Source organism: Linepithema humile, chromosome 3 (assembly GCF_040581485.1).
Source record: "Linepithema humile isolate Giens D197 chromosome 3, Lhum_UNIL_v1.0, whole genome shotgun sequence".
In the NCBI taxonomy this organism is placed as follows: domain Eukaryota; kingdom Metazoa; phylum Arthropoda; class Insecta; order Hymenoptera; family Formicidae; genus Linepithema; species Linepithema humile.
The window spans coordinates 22,414,803-22,438,120 of record NC_090130.1 but is presented as its reverse complement, the minus strand read 5'-3'; the positions used below and the strand labels follow the sequence as shown (position 1 = coordinate 22,438,120).

The window sequence follows — 23,318 nt, the reverse complement described above, 5'->3', positions numbered from 1 at the left end:
TCAATGCCTAACTTCTTCTAAATCGTTAAATCGAAAGATTTTTATTCTGTGGGCTCGTAAGCACTGTCCGACGGTAAACGACAATTAAAAGAATTCGTTTCATCAAATAGGATTAGAAAAGATTAACACTTTGCACGTCGGTTAGTGTGTCTAATCCTGATAAACCAAATGTTCATTCTTCGTATGCACGTACGCGAGGCCGTAATGCAGGAAAGGATAGTGAATTGTTGAGTCAGGATTAGGTAATTCTGCAATACGGGTTGGTGTGGCTCAAGCGGCTGCTTTCGTAGAGAAACAGTGCGACGGATTCTCTCTCTGCCAACAACTACTCGCCACACTGACTGTCAGTATTATCCTGCGCTCGTGACCGTTCGAGTATCTTCGGCTCAGCTCGCCAAGCGTGCAGAAGGGGAGTAGCCGAAAGCACAATATCAAAATGTGCGTTAGTTGTCCTGCGAGAGCGTTGATTGCCGACGGTACAATCTCTACATGAAATGCCTCAGTCAATACCCGTATCAATATCCATGTCAATTGTATTTACAGTCGATGAAACTCTCTCTCACATACTTTTATATCTTATCATTATACCACTTTACAATAATATAACGCTGAGATTGCTGTTAGGTTTTAATGAAAATATTAATTAGATTTTCTCAAATACACAATGAAATACTATCGAAACAACATGCTGTTATTCGTGTGAAATCTCTCGGAGAAATATCGTTTCTCCAGTAGCAAAAAATTCTACAATAACTATAGGCTCGTATATTTCCCTATTTCAGTTTCTTAGGACAATCTTGAGAGACGAATGCGAGGGAAACGCCTCGGTTGGCCGCGCGCGAGCGTGGAATTGGAGCGACGGAATTGGCCGCGGAATCTGCCGGTCCGCGTATCTCGGTATATTTCGCGAGCGATGTTCCGTCCTCTCGTATCGTCCTAACCACGGTCTCGTCGTCGTCAGCCTCGCCGCCACCGTCGTCGTCGTCGTCGTCGCCGTCCGTCGGCGGTCTCGTTGGTAGTGGTGTAGCGATGGCGGAGGATCCCGTAGTTCGCAGAATTGTCGTTGAAGCGCTGATTCTGTGCGCGTTCTCGCCCGGTTCCGATGGGCGGGCTCAGGGGGCACATTGGCCGCTCACGGTAGGCGTGCCGGAGCGTCTCCCACTCTGCGGCGGAGCGCGGCGCTGATTGACAGTTGGCGAACGACTGCGGACGGCGCAGGATCTAAAACCGCGCTAGGCGCTGCTCTCCACGCTCGCTCGCTCCGCTCTTCTCTACCCGTGCGATCTACACCCGGTTGCTTTTTCGTGGGGGAAACCTGAAACACGCATATCCCCGTGGCTGCCTACGACCGCGCGCCCGCCGCTACGTGTAACACACTACGAACCTACTACCTTCTGTCCGCCGGAGTTACGAGTGCCACACGCAGTAGTAGTCACGGTCAGGGAGGAGGGTCGCCCGCCGTTTCGCGGACATCTCTCGCTCGTGCGGTCTCCTCTCTCGACTCGCGTCCGTACTGTCTTACAGTGTGAGATACCGTCGTGAATAGTAAACGCGTCGCATCGTCGTCGTCGTCGTCGTTATCGCGTCGTTATCCGTCGTGTCGTCGCGTCCACGCGTTTCTCTCATACTTGCTCCCGTCGTAACGTCGCGCGCGCGATATTGCTCCGAAAACCAGCACGGCCGGTGTTACAATCAGTGCGCAACGTACAGGCGGCAACCTCGGATATACGTATCACGGGACAGTGTATTGTCGTGGCAACGCTGTCGCCGCACTGTGTGCGTCACGCGCGTCTTCGGAGCTCACGCGTCTGCTTTCTCGTAAATGCGGAATACCCGTGCGAGCATAAACGTCGGTTGACTGTGTCGCGGCGGTGATTAGTGCTCGTAATCGTGACGCCCGTCGCCGTCATCCGTCGTCTTCGTCGTCGGGCGTCATCGTGGCTGATATCGTGTTGAGGTGCTGTTAACTGGAGGATGTAAACGTGTTCTATCAGTGACATCGGTGTTCATCGACTGTTGGTGTGCGAAACAGTGAATCGAAACCGGGACGTCCTGACGCGTTGCATCGTGATCGAATGTGAGAACATCGCCAGTGGACAGAACGATTCCGCTTGTGCTACTCGCAGCGGACACCCGAACGGAATATCTCCATGTGGCGCATTCGACTGGCAAGCCACGCGATTATTTCGCGGGCAAACGCGCTCTAAGTATACTTCCGTCATCGAAGAAAGCTTGTCATTGCTCATCGATATTGTTTATTTGGAAGACAGACGTATGCGACAACACCACGTGCCCGCGCGTAACGGGCGACCGCTTATACGGGATTGATGAGAGGCGCTTTGACATTAAGCTAGTGTCTCCGAACGGTGATACGACAATGATGAAGAAGCACGTGCATCCGGTCGTCGTAGCCGTCGCTCCGGTTTTACCGCAAGCAATACCCGCCGCCGAGCTGTGCTGACGCTCATCTGAGATTATCCGAATTCACCGTCGGCTATCGTCTCGTTTCGAGCGACGCCGTTAATTTAATTCTCTCGAAATACAGAGAAGAGAAAGACAACAGGGAGAAGAAGAAGGTGACGACGGCGTGGAACTCATCGGAAGAGAGAAAGAGAGTAGCGGAGTGGAACAGCCGTCGGAACACGATCGTCGAATGCAAGTAATACCGAAGTGTGCGAGTGACGGCGCATCCCAGCAACTGCTTCGAAAACAAGAAAAAGAAAAAGAAGTTTATCTCGCAGCTTGCCGTCGGCCACCGACGGAATCCGGATTTCGACTCTGATCGCTCGTCTCTTTCCGTCGGACGACTTCGCTATCTTCGCTACCGCGAAATCCCAACGTCACGCAGCGCGTCGGAGCGTTTGCTTAGCGCGCTATAAACAGTGCCGAGGAAGTGTGGTGAAGTGTGCTTACATTGTGGGAAAATACAGCCGCTACGGTGGCTCAGCACGCAGAGTTCCCCGGCGCGGCCAGGGCGTTCATGGCGCAGCCAAGGGTACGTTTCATACTTGCACTTGCATGTTCCTCTTCCTCCCTCGGGATGTTAGGTGAATAATCGATAGGCCGTCGGGAAGCTAGTAAAATCGTAGCCGAAGTGATCTAGCTCTGATTTAGATTTCCGAATATGTGAATCGCGAGAAAAAAACCCCCTGTGATCTTTCTTAGAAAGCGTCGTGATTGTGCCATTAACTCGCCATTCTCTCGCGTGTGCTTTGAAGCAACTCCCGATATTTCGGAGCGTGGAACCGTCGGATATTCGTGGACGTCTGCGAGTGCTTCAAAAGTGCCTAAATCCAAATTTTACGAGAGCCGAATTCTAAAGTGAAATGCCATCACTCGTAGTAAAGTTACGACTTTTTTTTAAATCTTGCATTTTGACGATAAATAGAAGTGACAAGGAGGGGGAACATTTTCATTACACGAGAGTGATTGAGTGTCCGTCGGAGATCGAATTTTCGTGAATACTGCCATACTGAATGATCTCATTTCCGAAGCGACTCCGGAGAGTCATCGCGGCTGAATTTGTAAAACAGTGTTCCTTTCTTTCTCTCTGTATCGCTGACTCGATGAAAGAGGCGGCGAGTTTCGTCTTAGGCGCGCGCGGCTCCGCAGCTGGTGAATTTGAATTGAATATCGTCACCGTGTCGAAAGGGAATTTACATGTCGGCCGCCTCGGCGCTTTGTAACGCCGTTTACAACGCGTTGCGGCGGCCGAGGAAAGAGGACGACAGTCGCACAAAGGGGCTGCTTTCGGGCTTGCCGAGAGCGAGCTTCTTACTCGCGCGCGAAATTCGGTCGATTCGCGCGCGCTAGTGTCATCGCCGATTAATGGATACGAGAGAATGAGAGAGATGAAGAGAGAGTATGTCGAAATCGCCGCGAGTCTTGCGGGCCTGTTTCGTGTTTACATGCCGATTACACACATCGCAATCGGACGACTTTGACCGCGGCGTAATTATGACCGATAATCATAACACAACACCGGGGAGTAAATTTCCTCTGTTGCCTCGATTGCGAGTTGCGACAACATTTCATATTCGACCGCTGACTTCGTACGGAATTAAAAGGATTCGAACAGGGATCGCCTAATGTGCCGAGGTTATTTTAAAATCAGTCGCGAGAAATTGTCATCGATTTCATATATGCTTATAATAGTATTCGCTTCTTATTGAATATTTATTTCGGCGTTCGCGCTATTGTCCCCGACTATTATCTCTAACACGTTTCGAATCTGTATGCGTTAGGGCGGAAAGTATTGTGTCAGATTTCAGAAGCAGAGCAGAGTGTAGCTTTTATTCAGTCAAGTCGCAATGACAAACGCGTATGACATTGCGAACGCTTAATTAAAACAAGCGGCGAGTTGATACTCCGTTGTGGCTCTCAATAATGAAAGGCATTGCAATTCCGAAATATGTTTTCATTCATTGTGTCTCGTAAACATTTCTAATGTGTCAAAAGTTAGGCGCATTATCTTTTCATTATTTCGTGCTAACGTAGTGCATTACAAAATTATTCTAGTATATAATAGGTGGTTGCTCGCGATAATTCAATTAAACTTTTATTTTTCACTATATAAGCGTCGGGAGTGTCATGAACTCAAGTCGATGTTATATTGATACGTACATACAATGGTATATAAATAATAATGCAAGTTATTGATTTTTTAATCATTATGATCTTTATCAAATTTTCTTGAATTTATTGGAATTTATTTCAATTTTGTATAATTTTAAATTATTTTCAACGTCATATAACGACATTGAAAATTTCAATATTTTAATATTGTCGATATCATTTTTTAATTCAAACTTCTAAATTAAAATCTATTATATTGCAAATTTAATATATGACGACAAATTTCTCAGGTAGTTCTGTGCTCTAAAATTTTCCATTTTGTAAATAAAACTTGTCGACGTCCTGATTATCTTCTTCGCGCGATTCGCCGACGGATGACAGAGTCCAGTTGGAAAATGCCAACACAGGATCGCGCGTGAAGTAACGATTATGAGCAAGTGATTTATCGAAGCTTTATTCGTCTCGATAAGACGATTTTGATGGAAACATTCCGTCGTTTCAGATTTTATGTTCGCAGTCGATTTGGGGATACTTCTTTTCGAGGAATTAATTAGGCTTCGTGTCACTTGTGGTTTCTTATTCACGCGACGGACAAATGTGGCGAATTGCCGGGCAATTGCCGGTCTCCTCTGAAATCTCCGCCTCGTGACAGCCTTTTATCCGTTTATGTGGAATCTGCCAAAAAATCATCTGCGTGGAATCGCGCGCGTTCAAATTGAAGGTGCGGTTTAACATATTTAACGTTTGACTAATGCAAAATAATATAAATCGTTAATTTTTTACATATAAGTAAATTTTTAACATAAATAATTCAGGTTTTATTAGTGTTATGTTGCAATGTTAACATTCAGTTTAAAAACTTATTAATACATTACAAAAATATGAAAAAAATTCACAAGATATAGTAATATATAATATTATATAATATTATATACTACTATATCTTGTGAATTATACATTATTGTGCGTATAAATTTGGTTATTTAAACGTTTACTTGCGTATAATTTGTTTATCGATTGATTGATTGCGTGATACGTTACTGGCCGTCGGATATGTGTGACATGTTTCTTATTTGACATGTATCTGAGCTTCGCTCTTAAATAATTAAATAATTACATAAATCTAATTATTTCAATGCTAAAATAATGTGCAAGATAAAAATAATTTTTATTTCATCTTTTAAATAATATGACATGTTAGTAAATGAATGTCTTATTTTTTTATATTGTATGGAGCAGATGATAAATTACATTTTCAAAACAGATTTCTACAACTTAAAACAGGTTCCAAGAAAAGAAATATTAATACTCGAATGTTTAAAAAAAAAGAAAAAAAAAAACTTTTTATAATAGAACATGATATTTTTTGAATAAATATTTGAAATATTTGACTTGTTTTAAAAAATTGCATCTCTTTGAGTTACGTCTGACTTGTTTTGTCGAAATATTCGATTCACCGGATTAATATTTATCCCGTCGCGTATGCAAATGCGAGATACTTGGTGACTCGTTCTGCGCGAAGCGAAAGAATAGAGGGATTAAATTCGACGCTGACATTTCTCGATCGTCCAATATGCGGCGCTAAACAGGCAGTATTGATTTCGATAACTGACTTCGTGCGAAAGCAAACGCTCCACGCATGCCGATAACTGCTCGCGTGTTTACGCGTTTCGCGTGTGTGTCATCGCGATGCGCGAAGCTCGTAACGAGAAGTGACGAAAGCAATCTCTTTTTTTCTCTTCTCTAATCTGACGAGATGTCTCGGCAAAATTGCTTCGTATGTTTTTGCATGATGCTTTCGTATATCGCCGGTTTTTCTTTACTATTATACAATTGTGCAAAGATTAACATCGATAATTCTCGCTGCTTCATTTTTTGTACTAGAAATACGGGAAAAAAATGTATCTCACGCCGACTGTCACGTTTTCGTTACCAAGAATAAATAATCGAAATCGTTCCGTCTTCAAGGTGTTAATTGCGTTTTGTGGCGTAAATAGTTCCGAGTAAGCCGGATATAATGAGTATCGATGATTTCGAGCAAATAACATGTTTGCGTTCGGTAGCGGCATCTCAATCACAGCCAGATCGTGCAGAACGACCGAGCGCGCGCGTTTTACCGCTCAATTCCGCTTCGTCCTGCCCGTTCGGTGCCGGTTGTGCTCGCAAAATTGCCGAAACGTGCGTGCGTGCATGCGTGCTCGCTCAATGCGGTGAGTCGCGAAACCCTTTTTCGCGTGCAGCGCCGAGAATTCTTCACGACGCGGATCGCAGAAGCAATGTCTACGGCAAAACGTGGTTTTTAACTCATAAATTTTTTTCATCAGTAACTTTGCACGGAGATTGAGAAATATCGATGAAACATGATGAATACTAGACACGCGCAACTGTCGGAGAATTGCCTCTCTGAAAACTTTTAATCTGCCCCTGAATATCACGATATTAATACAAATGGTCGTAAATGTGATAAGCATCAAATTTATTCGGGATTACTAGCAGTTTTACTGATTTTTAATTTTGTTTACTCTGAGCGTTATATCTAGATTGTTCCATTAATATATATTTTAATGAGCGAGGTTACGCTGATTGTGAGAAATATGATATGTTCCGAATTCTAGGTATTTTATACTTTTTATTGCTTGAAATATCACTTGTAAAGCCTTTTGCAATTTTGATCTGTTCTACAAACATTTCAAAATGTAAAAATATCTATGTATTACGAGTCTCCTTCTAAAATCAGATTTTAAAAGATTATTATCTTTTACATGTGTTCTAAGCCTGTTATTTATTTCTATACAGTTTTATATTATTTTGTATTTGTTCTTTCGCGTTCCGGTAATTAGAGCTAAGAAACATAAAGGATAAGAAGGGGTAAGGATTCGTTTTGTGTTAGCGATGCGTATATTTCGGTGAGGAAATCCGTGTAATGCGATAGCGCGGATTAAAAATTCTGGCCTGGCAGACGGCTCTTCTTTGACAATGAAGTGTACCCGATTTTTCGTCGTCCGTCGGCGCTGTACCGCCGCCGAATGAGCCGTGATTATGTATTTATGGGTATCCATCAATCACTTTCGCTCTCCCGATTGCCGCGGATATCGGCCTTTAGCCTACGGATTAAAGTCGTATCGATTTCTCGCCGTTCTCCATTAGCTGTGCGCGGCGCGTCGCCGCCGTTTTTTCCTTTTTCGTCTGGACAGTCGTTAGGCATATTCATGCGCGAGATAAATGGGCCTAACTCGGCTCGGTGCCTGCGATTTAGAGCCGCGCGGCGGGCGCCGTTCCATACGCGCCTAATTCTGTTTTCCAAAAATATGTCCGTGACAATTCAGCAGTTGCATCGCTGCTACGATCAAACGTTACCATAAACTTGCCGTCAGACGGATCTCGAATGCGTGAAATAACTCGAGTCAGTGGATCAAAAATCATATCGTTGGTTTTATCTGAGTGTAATCCTGTGCTAAGCTTCACAGGTACAACATTGTCATCTTTGTAAAGGATGTAAAACTTAAACCTGTTAACTTGTGACAGAAAAATAGATATACATGACGATTTGTTGAAAAAAATTAATATATTTTGACAGGTTGAAAAAAACGGAAGTAAACTGTATCATAAAATGACGTTTAATATAATCGCGATTGAAAATAAACTGTTGTTTGTTATAGCGTGGTTATTTAAGGGCAATTCAAAGTTTTATGCTATCGTAATTTTTATCGTTAGGTTTTCTATTTTAAAATGATGAAGCAAACGATATGAAAGATAGCACGATGCTGTCTTATGATAACTTTATCTGATTTTATATAAAGTACTTGAGATAATTGAATTTCAAACGAACTAATTACCGTCGTGTGTGGTAATTATACTTTGTGTAGCTGTAGTACGCTTTTTATATAGCTATGAAATGGAAAGAAGGAAATGTTAAATGTTTCAGAATCTCGTTCGAAATAAAAAAAAGCTAAAATTATGGAAAAAATGTTTTTTTTAATAAGTAAAATTGATATTACGATGTTTCCAATTCCAAATACTAATATTGATTGTAACGAAATAAATACTAATCGGTATATATTTCTCTCTTTTTTTTTTAAATATGTTGACCAATTTCGATATTGATAATGAAAGCATTCTTAAATAGTTCAATATCAGTAATCAGTGCACATCGGCGGAAGTTTTATGAATTGTATATCGTCATTTAGCGCGTTAAATAATAATCAATCTATCTCGATTATATTTGATGCCAGGCGGTTCTCCCCCCCCCCCTGCCCCCTTGGTGAATGAGTTTTATTTTTATGTCGACACTAAATGTCAAATGAAAATTTCGATGCAAAAGTTTGTTTCGAAATAAAACATTATGGCTGACATGGAGAGCTCGCGAACATGCTTGCCGATTTCGAAGTGAGTTTGCTTCGTTAAACGCCATCGAGTCTGGCTTTTTCTTCTGCGAAATCTTGGCGCTACCGCCGTGTTCTGTCGAGTTGTTAAAGAGTATATAATTTAAATAAAATCAAGGATAATATGTCTAGAAAAATAACGAAAAATTATTTCTCGGAATTTTATCGAAGTGATGACAATTCTGACGGTATCGAAACGAATTTTATTTTCCCTGGAAATCTTTTCAGCGAAATTTTTCGCATTACACCGTTCTCGCGAGAGATTAATAGCCGGGTGAGACGCCTCCGATATTTCTTCGCGCGATACGTTTTATACGATTTTAAAATTGATTTCGACGCCGGCTGCGCGGTGCAACGAAGATAGAGGCGGAATGGAAAAGCGAAAAGAGAAATGAAAAAGAGAAAGAGAGGATGAGGGAGAGAGAGAGGCGGAGGACCAATGCTGTCGGGTTATTGGTGTTTACCTCGTCGGCTCGCAAAATTCGCCGACGGCGGCACCTCCATCACTCGGCAATTTTCTGAATCCTCGCGGTGATCCGCCGGCTTGCGATGTATTTTGCCGATTTATATTTTCAACCGGAGATAATCGCTGACAGTATCACGGAGCGAATACGCCGCATCTTGTTCTCCTTCCCTCCCCCGCCCCCTTCTTCTCCCGCTGCGTTTTTTCGCAATTTATACCGAGACGCTTAAGCGCTCGCCTTGACCTATCTACTTATAAATGGCGATCGTTTGTCAGGCTTTGCTAAATTTCCCTCGATTCTCCGGCTTGCCGAGCCGGTTGCGGCTACGCGAAATCGAAACTGCTCCGCGCGCGCTGTTTATGCAAAAACGTCATTTCCATATGTTGGAATTCTCGCGTCTTGCATTAATCCCTGTGACAGGACAAACTCGTGTATTAACCCTAGGATGCATTATTCAATTTTTGTCCGGGGTGAACATTATATTCTACATAATTCGCTACCTCAGCAACCGTATGAATTTTCATGAATGTGGCATTCGTTAGGTGGTCCATTTGACAGTTGTATATTATTTAATATAATATATGCTCGGAAAAATTAACTTAGCTGAATTTATTCAACAAGCGAGAGAAGTAGTTTACTGCGAAAAGATTATAGCCACATCTGTTCGGATTACTAAAAATCCACTCGTCGCTCCCGCCGTTTCCGGAAATATCTCGTCCACGTCAAGCCGGTCCATCATTCGTTGCGTGTAATAACGTCTCGGTGACAGCTCGACATCGTCTCGACGTCGCGCTGTAACTTCTCCGTTTCGGTCACAAATTAGCACGGGGCTGTCCGCAAATAGCGATTGTATTGTGTAGCGCGCGTGTGCTCCTGTTCTCGAACCGACTTTGTCGCGAATCTTCTTGGCGACGTTGACGTGGACCAAGACGACGACGACGAGCTCCATCGTCGGTAGATGTTCGTCGCAAGGCTCCCATGATTATGTCTAGAGACACAACCTCTCACCCCGTTTTCTACTACTACCCTTTAAGATATTCCGCTCGGTCGTTGAGTGATATCTTTATACTGTCGTGACGGTGAATTATTGTCCACTGCCTTTTTCAGTCTTTCGCGACGAGAGATGTCGCATTCTAAACGCGACACGTTCGCGCGCTACCAGAATCACTTTTACGTCGTTTTTCGCGAATTAATGGAACTTGCGTACGAGAATGAATAAAGAAACCGCACAAAATAAGAATATTCATGATAACTGAAAGGTAATTTATTTTGTGCGCTTATAAAAAAATTCACCGTAACGTTACTTATCATTTATTATCCTTGAGATTATTGAAAAAGATAATAATAATCTTTTTACAAAAAGTATTTTATATATGCATCAAATTTATCAAAATATCTTCAATCTTGAAATCAACGTTTTATTTAAATATTATTCAAGAATAATAATAAGTAAGAAATGATATAGCGCACAGGGATGTACGGTAAATACGTGAAATGTCGATGAAGATATCGGTTATATTAATTCAGCACTTTGTTCGCTTCTTCGCGATGTTTTATCGCCACGCTTATGCGATACGAAAACGAGGACGTTGCGCGCAGCTGGAAAGGACGAATTTTAACCGGCGCGCCATACTCGCATTCTGCTTCGAAGCGGATCGTTCGAGCGACTTTAATGCGTGTATCGGATTAATTCAAGCGCGATAGCAGGCGATTTGATTCACGTCGCGTAATTTTCGCAACTCCACCGCGATCTTGACATATTCGCCGCGCGAGCGTAAATCAAATTAAGCGAGAGTTACAAATTGGTATAAATATTGCTCCCGATATTTCCACAGCGTCGTGCTGCAGTAGTAGTTGCACTCGGCATACTTTTTCTCTCCGCACAAGTCGATTTCCATACACGTTAATAATTCCGTTTTGCCGCTTTTACAACAGAATCGCGCCAAAGGTGAATTAAATTAAGCAAAACGCAGATTGCAGAACACACTTTCGATATTTTTGCAGTATCACTTCGTAACGGGCACAATTGCGTTTTTCCGGATTGCATCGAGCACACATTCCCTCCTCCCGCCCGGTTGGTAACTGCGAATTCCCGCTGCTTCTTGTTTTCGCGACGGAATTACACGGCATTCCGAACTCGAAGCTAGAATTAAGCAATTAGCGATAATAATCGGCTTGCTTTCGTTTCCGCGCAAACTGCCGTGACAAGCGGGCTTGGAGGACTCGGGAAAATCATTGCTTCCGTTCTCGATCGACCGATTGATCGCGATCGATTGAGGCGAGTCTGGAGGCTTTCCATTCGTCAAGTTCCCGGTATTTTGTCCATACGCTGTGCGTTCGAATTTGTCTAGCAATTAGTACACTTTGCTTGTCATCCATCAGTTTTGCATCAGCGCGCGAACTTTATTACTAGAAATCACAAGGCCTTGCCCTTTTTTTTTGCGGTATTCTGTAAGGTCGGCGCGACTAGGCGTAATTGAATCCGCGGTTATTTATTACCGGTCGTACGGTTGTACGTAATTAATTGTCTTTCCCGCGGCGATTAAATCTTGCTTTTTTTCTCAGCAGTGATAAGGCAACGAAGAAAAAGTTGTCAATCTTGATTTTACATAAAAATTCTGAGAAGTGTTTCTGTGTTTCTGAAAATAATAATAGTAAACTAAAATTACTTTTTTTCGATAATCAGGTACTTTATTATTTTCAGCACGAGTAGAACAAAAATAATCTTTAAATATATTTCATAAATTAAAAAAAAATTTAAGAAGGAGAGTTAAAATCAACATTTGTCAATTAAAAATTATTTATAGTATAATTTTTCAAATGTAATTTTTACTAACTCGTACATAATTTGTTTCGGTTTATATATATCATTATTGATAAATAAAACTCTGAATGTGCCGATGACATGAAAACCTTTATTTTCTAAATCCGCAGACCGCAGTGACACTATATCACACTGTATCGCTGTCTTTAGAATAACGTCCTAGAATCGTTTCTATTAGTTCTACGAACTTGATGTCGCACAACTATGATTGTTAGTCTTTGTTTAAAAAAAGACATGACATTCTAGTTGTGTCCCGAGTCACCTTTTGAATGTTCTCCATCCACGTGTACGTTTCGAGTCCTTGCGTCAATCGTTACAAGCGTGCGATTCTAAATTTATGAGCCAACGCCAGAATAGACAGTGTCTATATTTAGATAGGAAAGAAACACGGATATTGTACAATATTATAAAGCAAAGTGGCAGATATTCGCGCAAAGAACATTTGTCAGCTTAGATTAATTTGCAAACGTCTAATATGCAACACTTTAATACCAAATCAGGAGTATATATATATATGTGAAATTATCGACAAGCAACATTTTTAACGAAAATAGGTAATTGATAAGTGCATAAAGCTCGTATATATTTCAGTTTTGTGTAATTTTTATCATTTCTAATTACAGTACGATGATGGAGGGCTGCACGGGGGCTACCTCGAGGGCGGTGGCGGCGGTGGAGGCGCAGGGCTATACGATCCACACGGTAGTGCCCGCGGAGTTCCCGGTCTCCATCACAGTCCACATCTCGGAGGTATGGGTCCAGCCCACCCTCAATACCCACCGCCTCCGCCTCAGCCGCAACATGTTCTCGCAGCAGCAGCCGCGGCAGCGGCATCTGCGGTGCCCGATGTCCACAAACGCGACAAAGACGCCATATATGGGTGAGTGGAATTTTCTACATTTCGTATTATTATTCATCGGAGTGTATTGAGCGCATCGCAAAGCAGTGATGATCGGTATATTGCGCGCGATAATGAGCCGCGGTTACATAACACTTAAATGCGGCTTATCACGAAATTATGCGCACTTTCGGCTGTCACGATCCTTTAATTTTGCGCGGCGTAATTTTGTATCAGTTTGCATATAAGTGCGCACACACGATTGGGTTTAATATATAATCGCCGATTACATATGTATCGTGTTTTCACCATTACTTTACGTTTAAATTTGTGAAAAAGTATTTATAGACCGATAAGCATTCTATTTACGTGGAATATTTCGGAAAACAGGTGCGCCGGCGGGCGCACGAACTTGAAATGCACATAAATTCATCGCAACGATTTGATTTTCTAAGTCCGTCTAACCGACCTGCCTCAATTACATACTTGCGTGCGTGCTTGTAACGGACAAGTCATTGGTGAATCGCTGCAATTTATTCTGCCGCTTTAAAAAAAAGACATAGCAATTGTTAGCAAAAAAAAAAAAAAATAAAAAAATATTACGTAAGAAGTCAAGTTGCTAAATGACTGAAATATTGAAAAGAAAATATCAATAGTTTGCAAGTATCATTAGGGTTCTCACTTTCGAATAATATTGATGTTACATTTTGAAACGCCGTATTCAGTTTTCCGTATCATGCGCGATATCGTTTTTGCGATACATCGCAAAGTCGGACAGAATATCATTACCATATGGTTAACTCGACAGATAACCACGTTTCAACGAGTTGTCCCCGGCTTAACGATATTTTCTGTTCTTCCGCGACAATGCATTGTGCTGCTTTTACACCAAGTTTCTTCGTTAATCCTTTTCATTACATATGTGAATTTTTCGATTGACAGTAATACAAATGTACTGTCTTTTTATACATTCAGCGATTTTATATAAGAAATTTAGCCTTTTTATAAAGTGCTGAATTTTTTTTATAAGATAGTGAAGAAAACAGGCTTTTATGTAAAGTCTACAATATACATATGCAATGACTTGAATAATCAAGATGTATAGTGCTTTTTATCTTCTATATCTTATTTCTCATTGTTAACATTCCCATTATTATTTTCCTTCGCATCATCACCGCTGCAGTTATGCGGCGGAGCTCGTGCCACGCGCATCATCGTTCGTACGAGCTGAAACACGTCAATTGGTCGTTTTACGGAGCGACTTAGCGGCCGTGTTCCGCGTGATTTATAGCCGCGAGATGCCCCGATTTCTGGTATACGTCCTAGAACGGGAGCTTCATTATTCCGTGCACCCTGTAATTTGTCCATTCGTCGTGTGCCCCGGCCCGACCCGAGAAGGAGATTCCACAACTTTCTCGGAACGCCGTCGCCATGCGGACTACTCTGGAAGGAGCGCTCTCGGCGCGATTACGCACATTCTCTTACCTCTGAAAAGGCTCTGTTTTAATTTTCAATATACATTTTAGATTTGAATTCTTTTGAAGATTAACTCCAATCAGATATTATCTGATCTTTATTTCCAAAAAAGAGAAAAGAAACAAATTAGTATTGGATATTTAGTTTTATCAGTTTAATATAAGTTTTAATATGAATTCAGAATCTTTAAAAATATAGATTGTAATTTTTTCCTTCTTTACTTGGATTAATTTTGGAAATGCCTATGATATCAGCATGTGCGTTTTTCTATTGCAATAAAAAAAGTCTAGATGCTAAAAATACTCGTGCCTATACAAAGTAATCTTGATCTGTAGAATACGTTTTTGGCAGGATCAGATTGAGTCGTTCGATAACAGAGTCTATGACCATTTTTGTCCAGATCGATTAATTCCTCTAGCAAAGCGCATGTAGCTTTCCACGTGCGAGGAAATTAATGCTACTTGCACTCGAATGTAATGAGACACAACAAATAGAAAAAAAGTCAGAAACGTTTTAAGATGTTCCATTAAGATAACTTTTCAAAAACAAGTTCTACAGATAAATATGTAAAAATAAACGCGCGAATATTTTTTAAATAACAGAAGTAATAACAGTATTTTTTAGTATGTATATATAAAATATTTTTTAGTAACAAATAAATTTTTTATGTTATGTTTTAGCAACAAATTTGTTCTGCTATATTTTTTTAAGAGTAAAATTTAAGTGATTATGTATATATTTATCTTTTAATATTTTTTTATTTGGTGATTGGTACAATATTACATATTCTGTAAGAGATGGCATCATAAACCTTTGAGCTAATAATGAAAAAGAACTTTGTATTTGATGATTTTTTTATTGACGACAATTCTTTTCTTCTGAAGTTTTACGTAAGAACCGGATGTGTGCGAAGACAAACTTCACCAATCACTGGAATCTCGGCGCCTTATGCAAGGAGTCTGATCGACTCGGTCGTTTATGGATTAGACGTTTCGTGAATCTCTTACGCAAATCCACGCGACAATTTATCGCTTGATGGATGGAAGAGTAGTATCACTCAATCATTGATCGATTAAGGAAATAATTAATAAATCACACATATTGTTTTACAAAAAAAAAAGCGAACACTAGCCTTCGTTTAAGACCTGCGTTTAGATACCTGCGTTTCTAACGCGTTTACAAGGAGCTATAAAGTTTTTCGGAATATGGAAAGTTAACATTTTACCTTGACTACTACTTATAGCATTTTACGCATTTTATTATCATAAACTCTGAAAACCAGGAATGTAAAGTTTTGTATCATTGTATTGTAAAATCATTTACCTTTTGACAAAATATTTTACGAGAGATCGTAATTTATGTTTTTTTATTATATGAAGACATATATCCCTTGATTCGGTTAATAAGCATAACCAATTGATTTATAATACACCTGTAAATTGTAAGTAATCTCGCCTCTGTAGGTAGAAATTAGCCATTAGTTGGAGTGCTTTATAAACTGTGACGTTTGTAAGTGACGGCAAATTGGAGTAATTACGCTTATTTTTATCCTTGAGTCTCTCTTTACTTCAATCCTTTTTTTTCGTGTTCTACTATTTCGACTTCGATGACTCGCATTTTACGTTTGATTGTTACAGTTACTCGCGCGTCCATTATTACGATCACCGTTCGCGTATTCGCGCAAAATCGAAAAGCGTACTAGAAATTAAGGCGCTGTTAACGAAATTAAGCCGTGCACGCGAGAACGCGTTCCTGTCGTTTAACGAATCGTAAACCGCGACGCGGTGTGAAATCAACGATGCCCGCGCGCAACAATAAGAGTTGGTGGAAAGAGAGCGGGGGAGGTAAAGAGAGAGAGAGAGAGAGAGAAAGAGAGGGAAGAGGCGTCGATTCGAGGGGCGGAAACCACAAAACCGCAAACATCCCCCGTACGGCGCACAACGGCCCAATCATATCATTACCTTTTGCGGTTCCGTCATTCCGACACCTCGTTTCTGCCCATCGTTTGTCATCGACGTTGCACTTTGTTGTTACGCCGCGTCCGACCACATTTTAAAGAAACGCGCACTTAAAGCGCGCCGCACTCAATCGCGGTCCGTAACGCGCTCGGTGGTTTTCCTGACCGCGTACGAAACGGGAAACTGCACAGGTGGCATCCGATTAGTCTCGCAAGGTCTGAGAAAACGCTGAAAGAGATCGACGAGATCGCGATTTCTCCGAGTGCCGGGAATCGCGCATCCTACGCGGGAGTGAGTTTGCACTACCAAAGACGATCACTTTGCGCCGCGTAATTTTTTTTAAGTGTCTTCTAATCTCCTCGAGGACGATCTCCTCGTGAATCGCGTTAGGCCGTCTTCGTTTCTCATTAGAAGCGCAAAAGAAAGACGGAAGGGCTCTCTCGGTACTCGGTTGAGGGCGCGAAAAATCTAAATTAACAATTACCGCGCGACGTTGCGTTATAAATCGATTAGCCGGCGGTGGACGGTCGGTAGACCGGGTAGAATCCGAGGAGGAGTCGCGGCAGGTAGAGGCGATAGAGATATGGACGAGGAGAAAGCAAGGAAAAAAGACCGCTAGCTAAGGCCACACCGCGGTGGTGGCGGGCAAAAGGGGTGAGGTCGACCGGGACTTTTTTGCCCGGTCGGTACCTTGGCTTGGTTCGGTTAGGTTGGCGCGCAGGAGAGTACGTTGCTCGCGGCGGCCACGTCAATTTGTCGAAATTCGTTCCGAATCGTTTTATGTCCGCCACGCCGCGAGACGCGACCCGCTACCATGCGCACACAACGCCTCCACCTTGGCTGCTACCATGTTCGCATCGCGCGCTCTCTCTTTCTCTCTCTCTCTCTTTTCTCTTCTCTTTCTCTTTTTCTCTCTTTTTCTCTTACTCAAACTTTTAGAGAGCCGGGACCCCTCTAAGGTTTCATTGCCGTCTTTGAAATTGTATAACTTCATGGGACGAGACGAGCCGCGAGCTAAAAATCCGTGTCATTGGTCGCTTCCAACAGGCGTTGTCAAACACGTGTAGAAATAAACTTTTATACTGATGTTTAGATTTGTTAGAATGCAAAACCACCGTATTTCAAATTTTTTTTTGCTTTTGTTAATTGTGAAAATCTTGCGCTGTAAAAAATGAAGAAAATTAATGTACATAAGAATCTTTTGTTATAATATTTCAATTGCGTAATTTATTCTATTAGCAATGTCGTTCGCAATAGAATATTTTGTAACATTTGTTTCGAAGTACGTACAAATTAAATATGTTGTTTTGTGAAAATTTATTTTGCTGGATTGTGTATTTAGACTTATATGTAGACTCTTATCATCTCTTGTCCACCTATGCCTTTAAAGAAGTAATTTACATACGACTGCTCGTGCTCGCTACTTTGACAAATTCTAACATAAAATGTTAATGATATGAGTGTAAATTAGAAGTTGATGTAAGCTTCGTTTAACTTCAGAATGACGTCGGCAATATTTGCATAGTCGGAATAAATATGTTCGTTTTCCTCACGTCGCTCTAAGGTTAAATTTTATGTAAGCAATTTAACAATGTAACATAAATGTTAATATCGATTACGAAGCTGCACATTCGCAAAAACTTGTGCATATTTGTGCGCGTGTATGTTAGCGTTAGTGTGTCGTTACATGCACTCCCAACGCGTAAATAATTGTTTCCAGATTGTCGCGGAGTTGTGATGGACTTTAAACCTCGATGTTAAGGCCCTGCTTGCAATATTGTTGCACCGCCACTGTCCTAATCTTATCTTATCCCCCTAATACCGCGTTGACGCACTTTGTGCGTAACACACGCCTGTACGCGTGCAGAAGAACATTATACGTGTATATCGAACGGTGCGACAATTTCTTCATTTTTTTTCTTACGCCAATTTTAAAAAACCTGCATTGATCTTATTTTTATTATTGCGCAATATTTTTTAATGAATATATTGTTTTATGTTGTCTACTTTTTTTACTAGAAAAAATAGATTAAATTAATTTTATATGAATAACTCATATTGATTTATAATGGTAGCCAAAAACTCTGAGTTGTGTTTTTAGACGAGTGTCTCGATCTATCGCGATCGATGTGAACGTACGGCTAACGTGGACTAACTTAGAAAAAAAAAGTAAAAACACGACTGCTTTCATTATTTAGCGTATTCCACCCATCAAATTTGCAGTTTCTCAACGAACGCGTTTATTATACTATAAGTAACTGGCTGTTATTCACAAGGGGGATACGTTTCGTATTATCGATCGTTCTTCGTCATTGTTTAATTTATCCGCGGATATACTTATGCGGATATACTTACTACGTCAAAGTCTTATATGGGCGGAACAGTTGAACTAGAAAAGAAAAAAAGTGTAGTATTATAGAAATTGACCATCTTTTATTGTGTTCCACATGGATGGATAAAATTAAATCATTTACGCAATACAAATGATAACAAAATGATATATATTGCAAACGCAATTAATATGATAGAAAATTATTTACCACGAGGAACATATAGTAACAATAAATTTACATAAAAATATAATCAACATCTTGGAATGAGAACAAAAAATATTGTAGCTCAAAGATAAAGTGTGTTCACAACATTTTCTCGCGTAACAAAATGAGGGGAGAGCGACTCCTAGTTCTCGCACGAAGGCGTCGGAATCATTTTTTCCACGCGGATGGCAGAAGAGTCTGCTGCTTTTCGGTTAAGCACTTCACGCTGGATTTCGCTTCTTCTGCCACCACGGTTGTCCGAGTTAATTGCGTCCTCGTAGCGCTAACAGGCGGCCCACCTCGTCGGTCACGCGCGGATAAGAGAAAAACGCAACGCGGATAAGAGAAAAACGCACGGCCGGTCTACCGCCGCGCGGACGGAACTTTGTGTCGATCCGGATCGCTTTTTCACACGGACCACGCCTCGACGATTCGAGAAACGCTATTTACGGACATCCGGCAGACGGACATTCAGAATACTCGTAAAGAGAGCTCTTCGGTGTAGGAATCAAGTCCGCAACTAGCGTGCCATTCTATCGTTCTAAGCTTTTTGCTGTCGCAAAAAAAAGGCGCGTTGATATCTTTTTACGTTCGTAGCGTAGCGCCTACTAATTACTGATGTCGATTAATTACACCAAGAATGTCGAGTTGGTTCTGCCACGAGATTTTCGCGCCTCCTTTCGCAAGCACACGATGCTCGTTATATAATATCGCGAACATCGGATAATAATTTATCGTCTCTTCGCAGAAACGAATCGGGTCCGCCGGCCAGAAGCTCGAAAGAGTGCGGCCTTAATTAACATGCCTACCGAGAGCGGCGCTGCTTTGCGAAACGACTGCGCGATTTAGTCCCGTTCGTGCGCTTCGTTAGCGTAATATCTGCCGTTCGCGGTTTTGCTCGCCTATGCGTAATATTCGTTATCTTTAAACGTATTCTCTCGCTTCTTCTTTCAGACACCCTTTGTTCCCGCTTCTCGCACTCATATTTGAAAAGTGCGAATTGGCAACGTGTACGCCGCGTGAACCCGGTGTAGCGGGCGGCGACGTCTGCTCGTCAGAAAGCTTCAACGAGGACATTGCAGTTTTTTCAAAACAGGTGAGTTTATAGAAAACAGTTAACTTTAAAAAATGATCATTTACGATATGAATACGATTGAACTTAGCTTGCGGTACAAAAATAACAAAAAGTTTCTAAGCGGTTAATAAATAATAATTACGGGGCGCTTTTTTTTGACAAAATTCTGCCGTTTTATTCGCCGAACTGTCGCGCAATTCTTCCGTGAGAGAATGTCCCGAAGCGATTCGGGAGTATTCGCATGAGTCACGAGGGCGCGCGGTTCGTCTTGAAACAGTAGATTCACGCACGAGAACTTCGCTGTCTTAGGCCATAGAGGAGAAGAGCCCTGCCTATCCATGGGACTTATTTTTAGGATTACCGTTGAGAAGGCCCAGGCTCTGGGTATACGGACTCTGCTAGCAACGAGGCTCACTCGACCGTTCGGGCGCGTGAGCGCGTTTTTTCCTTTCCCTTGCTTCCTATTTTTTCTTTCCCTCTAGTGGCTCACCTGAGGCAGGTCCCCCCAAGGACACGCGTAGGTAACTCGAGAGCCTACGGGGCCACATGCCGTGAAACGATTTGGACCTTTTAAAACATACCATTTCGTCGTCTGCGTGCCGAATCGCGCACGTAGGTCCGCTCGAAAGTCTTAGAAGCTTAGGTCGAAGCGCGCGTTTCCGCGTGCTTTCTAAAGACAATTTGGCCGCTACGAACATTTGCATCGATAACGCGATATTCGAGAACTAGAACGGCTAATGTTATTCCGTGGCTGTAAAGCAGGTGAACGACGATTCCATATCGGTAGGTGTCACATTTCCTCCCTGCTATTTTTGTGCCGCAAAGTGACATTGGTCTTCTTTGAAAATATCGAACTAATTAATAATTTACGTGGCTAAGCGTATTAAACTTTACATATATAATTTGCATATATATATATATATATATATATATCTTATAGGTGTTGAAGATTCTGCATTTAAATAAGAGTTGAAAGCAATATTTTGGATTGAGCAATAATGAGAAATTTATTCGGTTCTGTCTGTTTTTTTTTTTTTTTTCATAATTTTGTAGAATTTTAACGGCAGCACATTAAGCCGAGGCGATAGAACGGGTAATAAAAATGTTATCGTGCTCGTTTGCTTATGGTGAACCTATGCAAACGAATTCAGCACATTTAGATTGAGAGGTCTATCGACTGCACCGTTAGATAGCTATAATCCTTCCACAGTTATTTTCATATAGCATTATGCGTTCGACCGTCGGTATACAGTAGCATTTCGTATCACACGTTAATTAAAATTCCTAACCGAGGTAACGCCTTTTAAGAGTATCATTCTGCAGTGGAGTACAATAGATACGCGATTGCAAGAATTTTCGCGAATGCTTTACGTCACGCGATTGCGTTCGTGCGTCACTGCTGCTGAAAGAGAAAAAAAATTCGTCTTACGTCTAAATATAGGGTGTCGGTAATACGGTAGCAACGCTATGCCGAGATAACGATAAGAATTAAGCTCCGGCGCGAGGTAGGATAAGGTAGGCTGTATACATTGTTCTGCCGCGTTGCTGCCAAAAAGTTCCAGGCGATAACGCTCCAAATTTTCGCCGTATCTAGATTCCTGAAATAATTAAACGTTGCCTTTTTTTTGAAAATATTATTTTAAATACAAAATGTTTCTCGCTTCTCGATGCGCATAGCACGGCGAAATTTGCGAAATTGCGAATCCCGCGTTTCTGTTATTTATCTACGAGTGCGTCGACGTTATTACACCGGTACACCTTCGAAGATTCCGCCGGCGTTATGAAACTGACATGACATTTGCATCTTAATAAGGCACGCTATAAGGTACATTTCAAAACGCGCACCGAAATATAATGCTCATGACTACGGACGTTTATTTCGCAATGATGCTACGTGTCTTTTATTTAAATATTTTCCTTTTTTTCTCTTAGCTATGCGGTGAATTCGACCATAATTAAATTTCTCTGTATTCCGAGGTGAAAATTAATAGTCAAGCATTCCTTTCTTTATATTCTGTTTTAATAAATCTGAAGTTAATGATAACAAGTAAGAAATTAAATGATAATATAATGTGATTAACAGAAAGTGTTGCATTTTATCACGTCTTTGTTTCGAGTGTCTGGAGTCATTGTATAAAATCTACGTTACTTGAGATATTTACGATTAGTTTATATCTTAACTGATTATTATCTTTATAAGAGATATTCTGGTGTTCTTTTTACGAATAATACGTTAATTTTTGCTTAAATTATTTATCAAAATAATTTGAGAAATATTCGTAATTTTATGTTATCATGATTTGCACAGCATAATTTTGCAAAGATTTAAAGAATACATTTTACATTTTACATTTTAAATTGATTATTCATAAGAGACTCAGTCCAGGTCTCTGTTTTAACTTACATTGATCATACAATTGGTTCTCCCTTCTCTGCACACATTCGAATACCAATAAAATCGCGTATCTGAAATTCGCGACTAGTGGCGGCTTAACGCGCCGCAGAAGGCCATTCGCGTCCATCGTCACGTACATATTCGCGTTAATTCCGAGATTACGACTGCGTACCGGAGTAGATAAACAAATTATGTTCGGCGGATAATAGTCTCCGTCGCGAATCCTCTCGAATATATCGTCGCGCGTCGATATGAAGTCACGCGCGCCACATGGACGGATTTTTGTTTGCGCGCTATCGTGCGTTCGAGCGATCGCGCTAATTCGAGATTGGAATATTTGACTGTCAAATTAAATTGGACGCACATTCTTCCGTTCTCTATCGATCACGATAGCCTTCTCTATCAGAAATATCGAACACTTGCAGCATGAATGTCAAATGTCCAGTATAGTTACTTGTAACTTCTTTTATACGAGAGTGCATCGCGCGTCGGATGCACTATACATTCATTCAACATATCAACACTTCGCCAGCATCGATATTCAAGCAAGCATTGCCTTTGAAGGCCGTCACTAGGCGCGTAGATCTCTCACACGCGACGATGAACGTCGGCAGATAAGCAGGTGACAATCCTCTTGCGGCGGTTTTTGAGGCGTGCCATGCGAGACGTGCTCTCTCTCGTACCCTTCTGTGTCCCCCTCTCCCCCGTGTGTTGGTACCGCCGCGGCGATAGGGCCGAATCACAAAAGGGCCGCACGCTGCGCGCGGGATTATTTCGCGTTTCGTTGCGTGTCG

General features: G+C 41.5%; 1 protein-coding gene across 3 annotated transcripts in view; it reads left to right on the top strand.

Moving 5' to 3' along the window:
- The first annotated feature begins 1,165 nt into the window (after positions 1–1,165).
- hth (homothorax) overlaps positions 1,166–23,318 on the top strand; it is a 379,079-nt gene continuing 356,926 nt past the window's right edge. For all 3 annotated transcript variants that reach the window (XM_012361399.2, XM_067352622.1, XM_067352623.1), the window contains exons 1-3: positions 1,166–2,995; positions 12,869–13,125; positions 20,009–20,150. In XM_012361399.2, the coding sequence (XP_012216822.1) occupies positions 2,981–2,995; positions 12,869–13,125; positions 20,009–20,150 (414 nt within the window). In that variant the 5' untranslated portion in view covers positions 1,166–2,980. The remainder of the gene's footprint in view (positions 2,996–12,868; positions 13,126–20,008; positions 20,151–23,318) is intronic.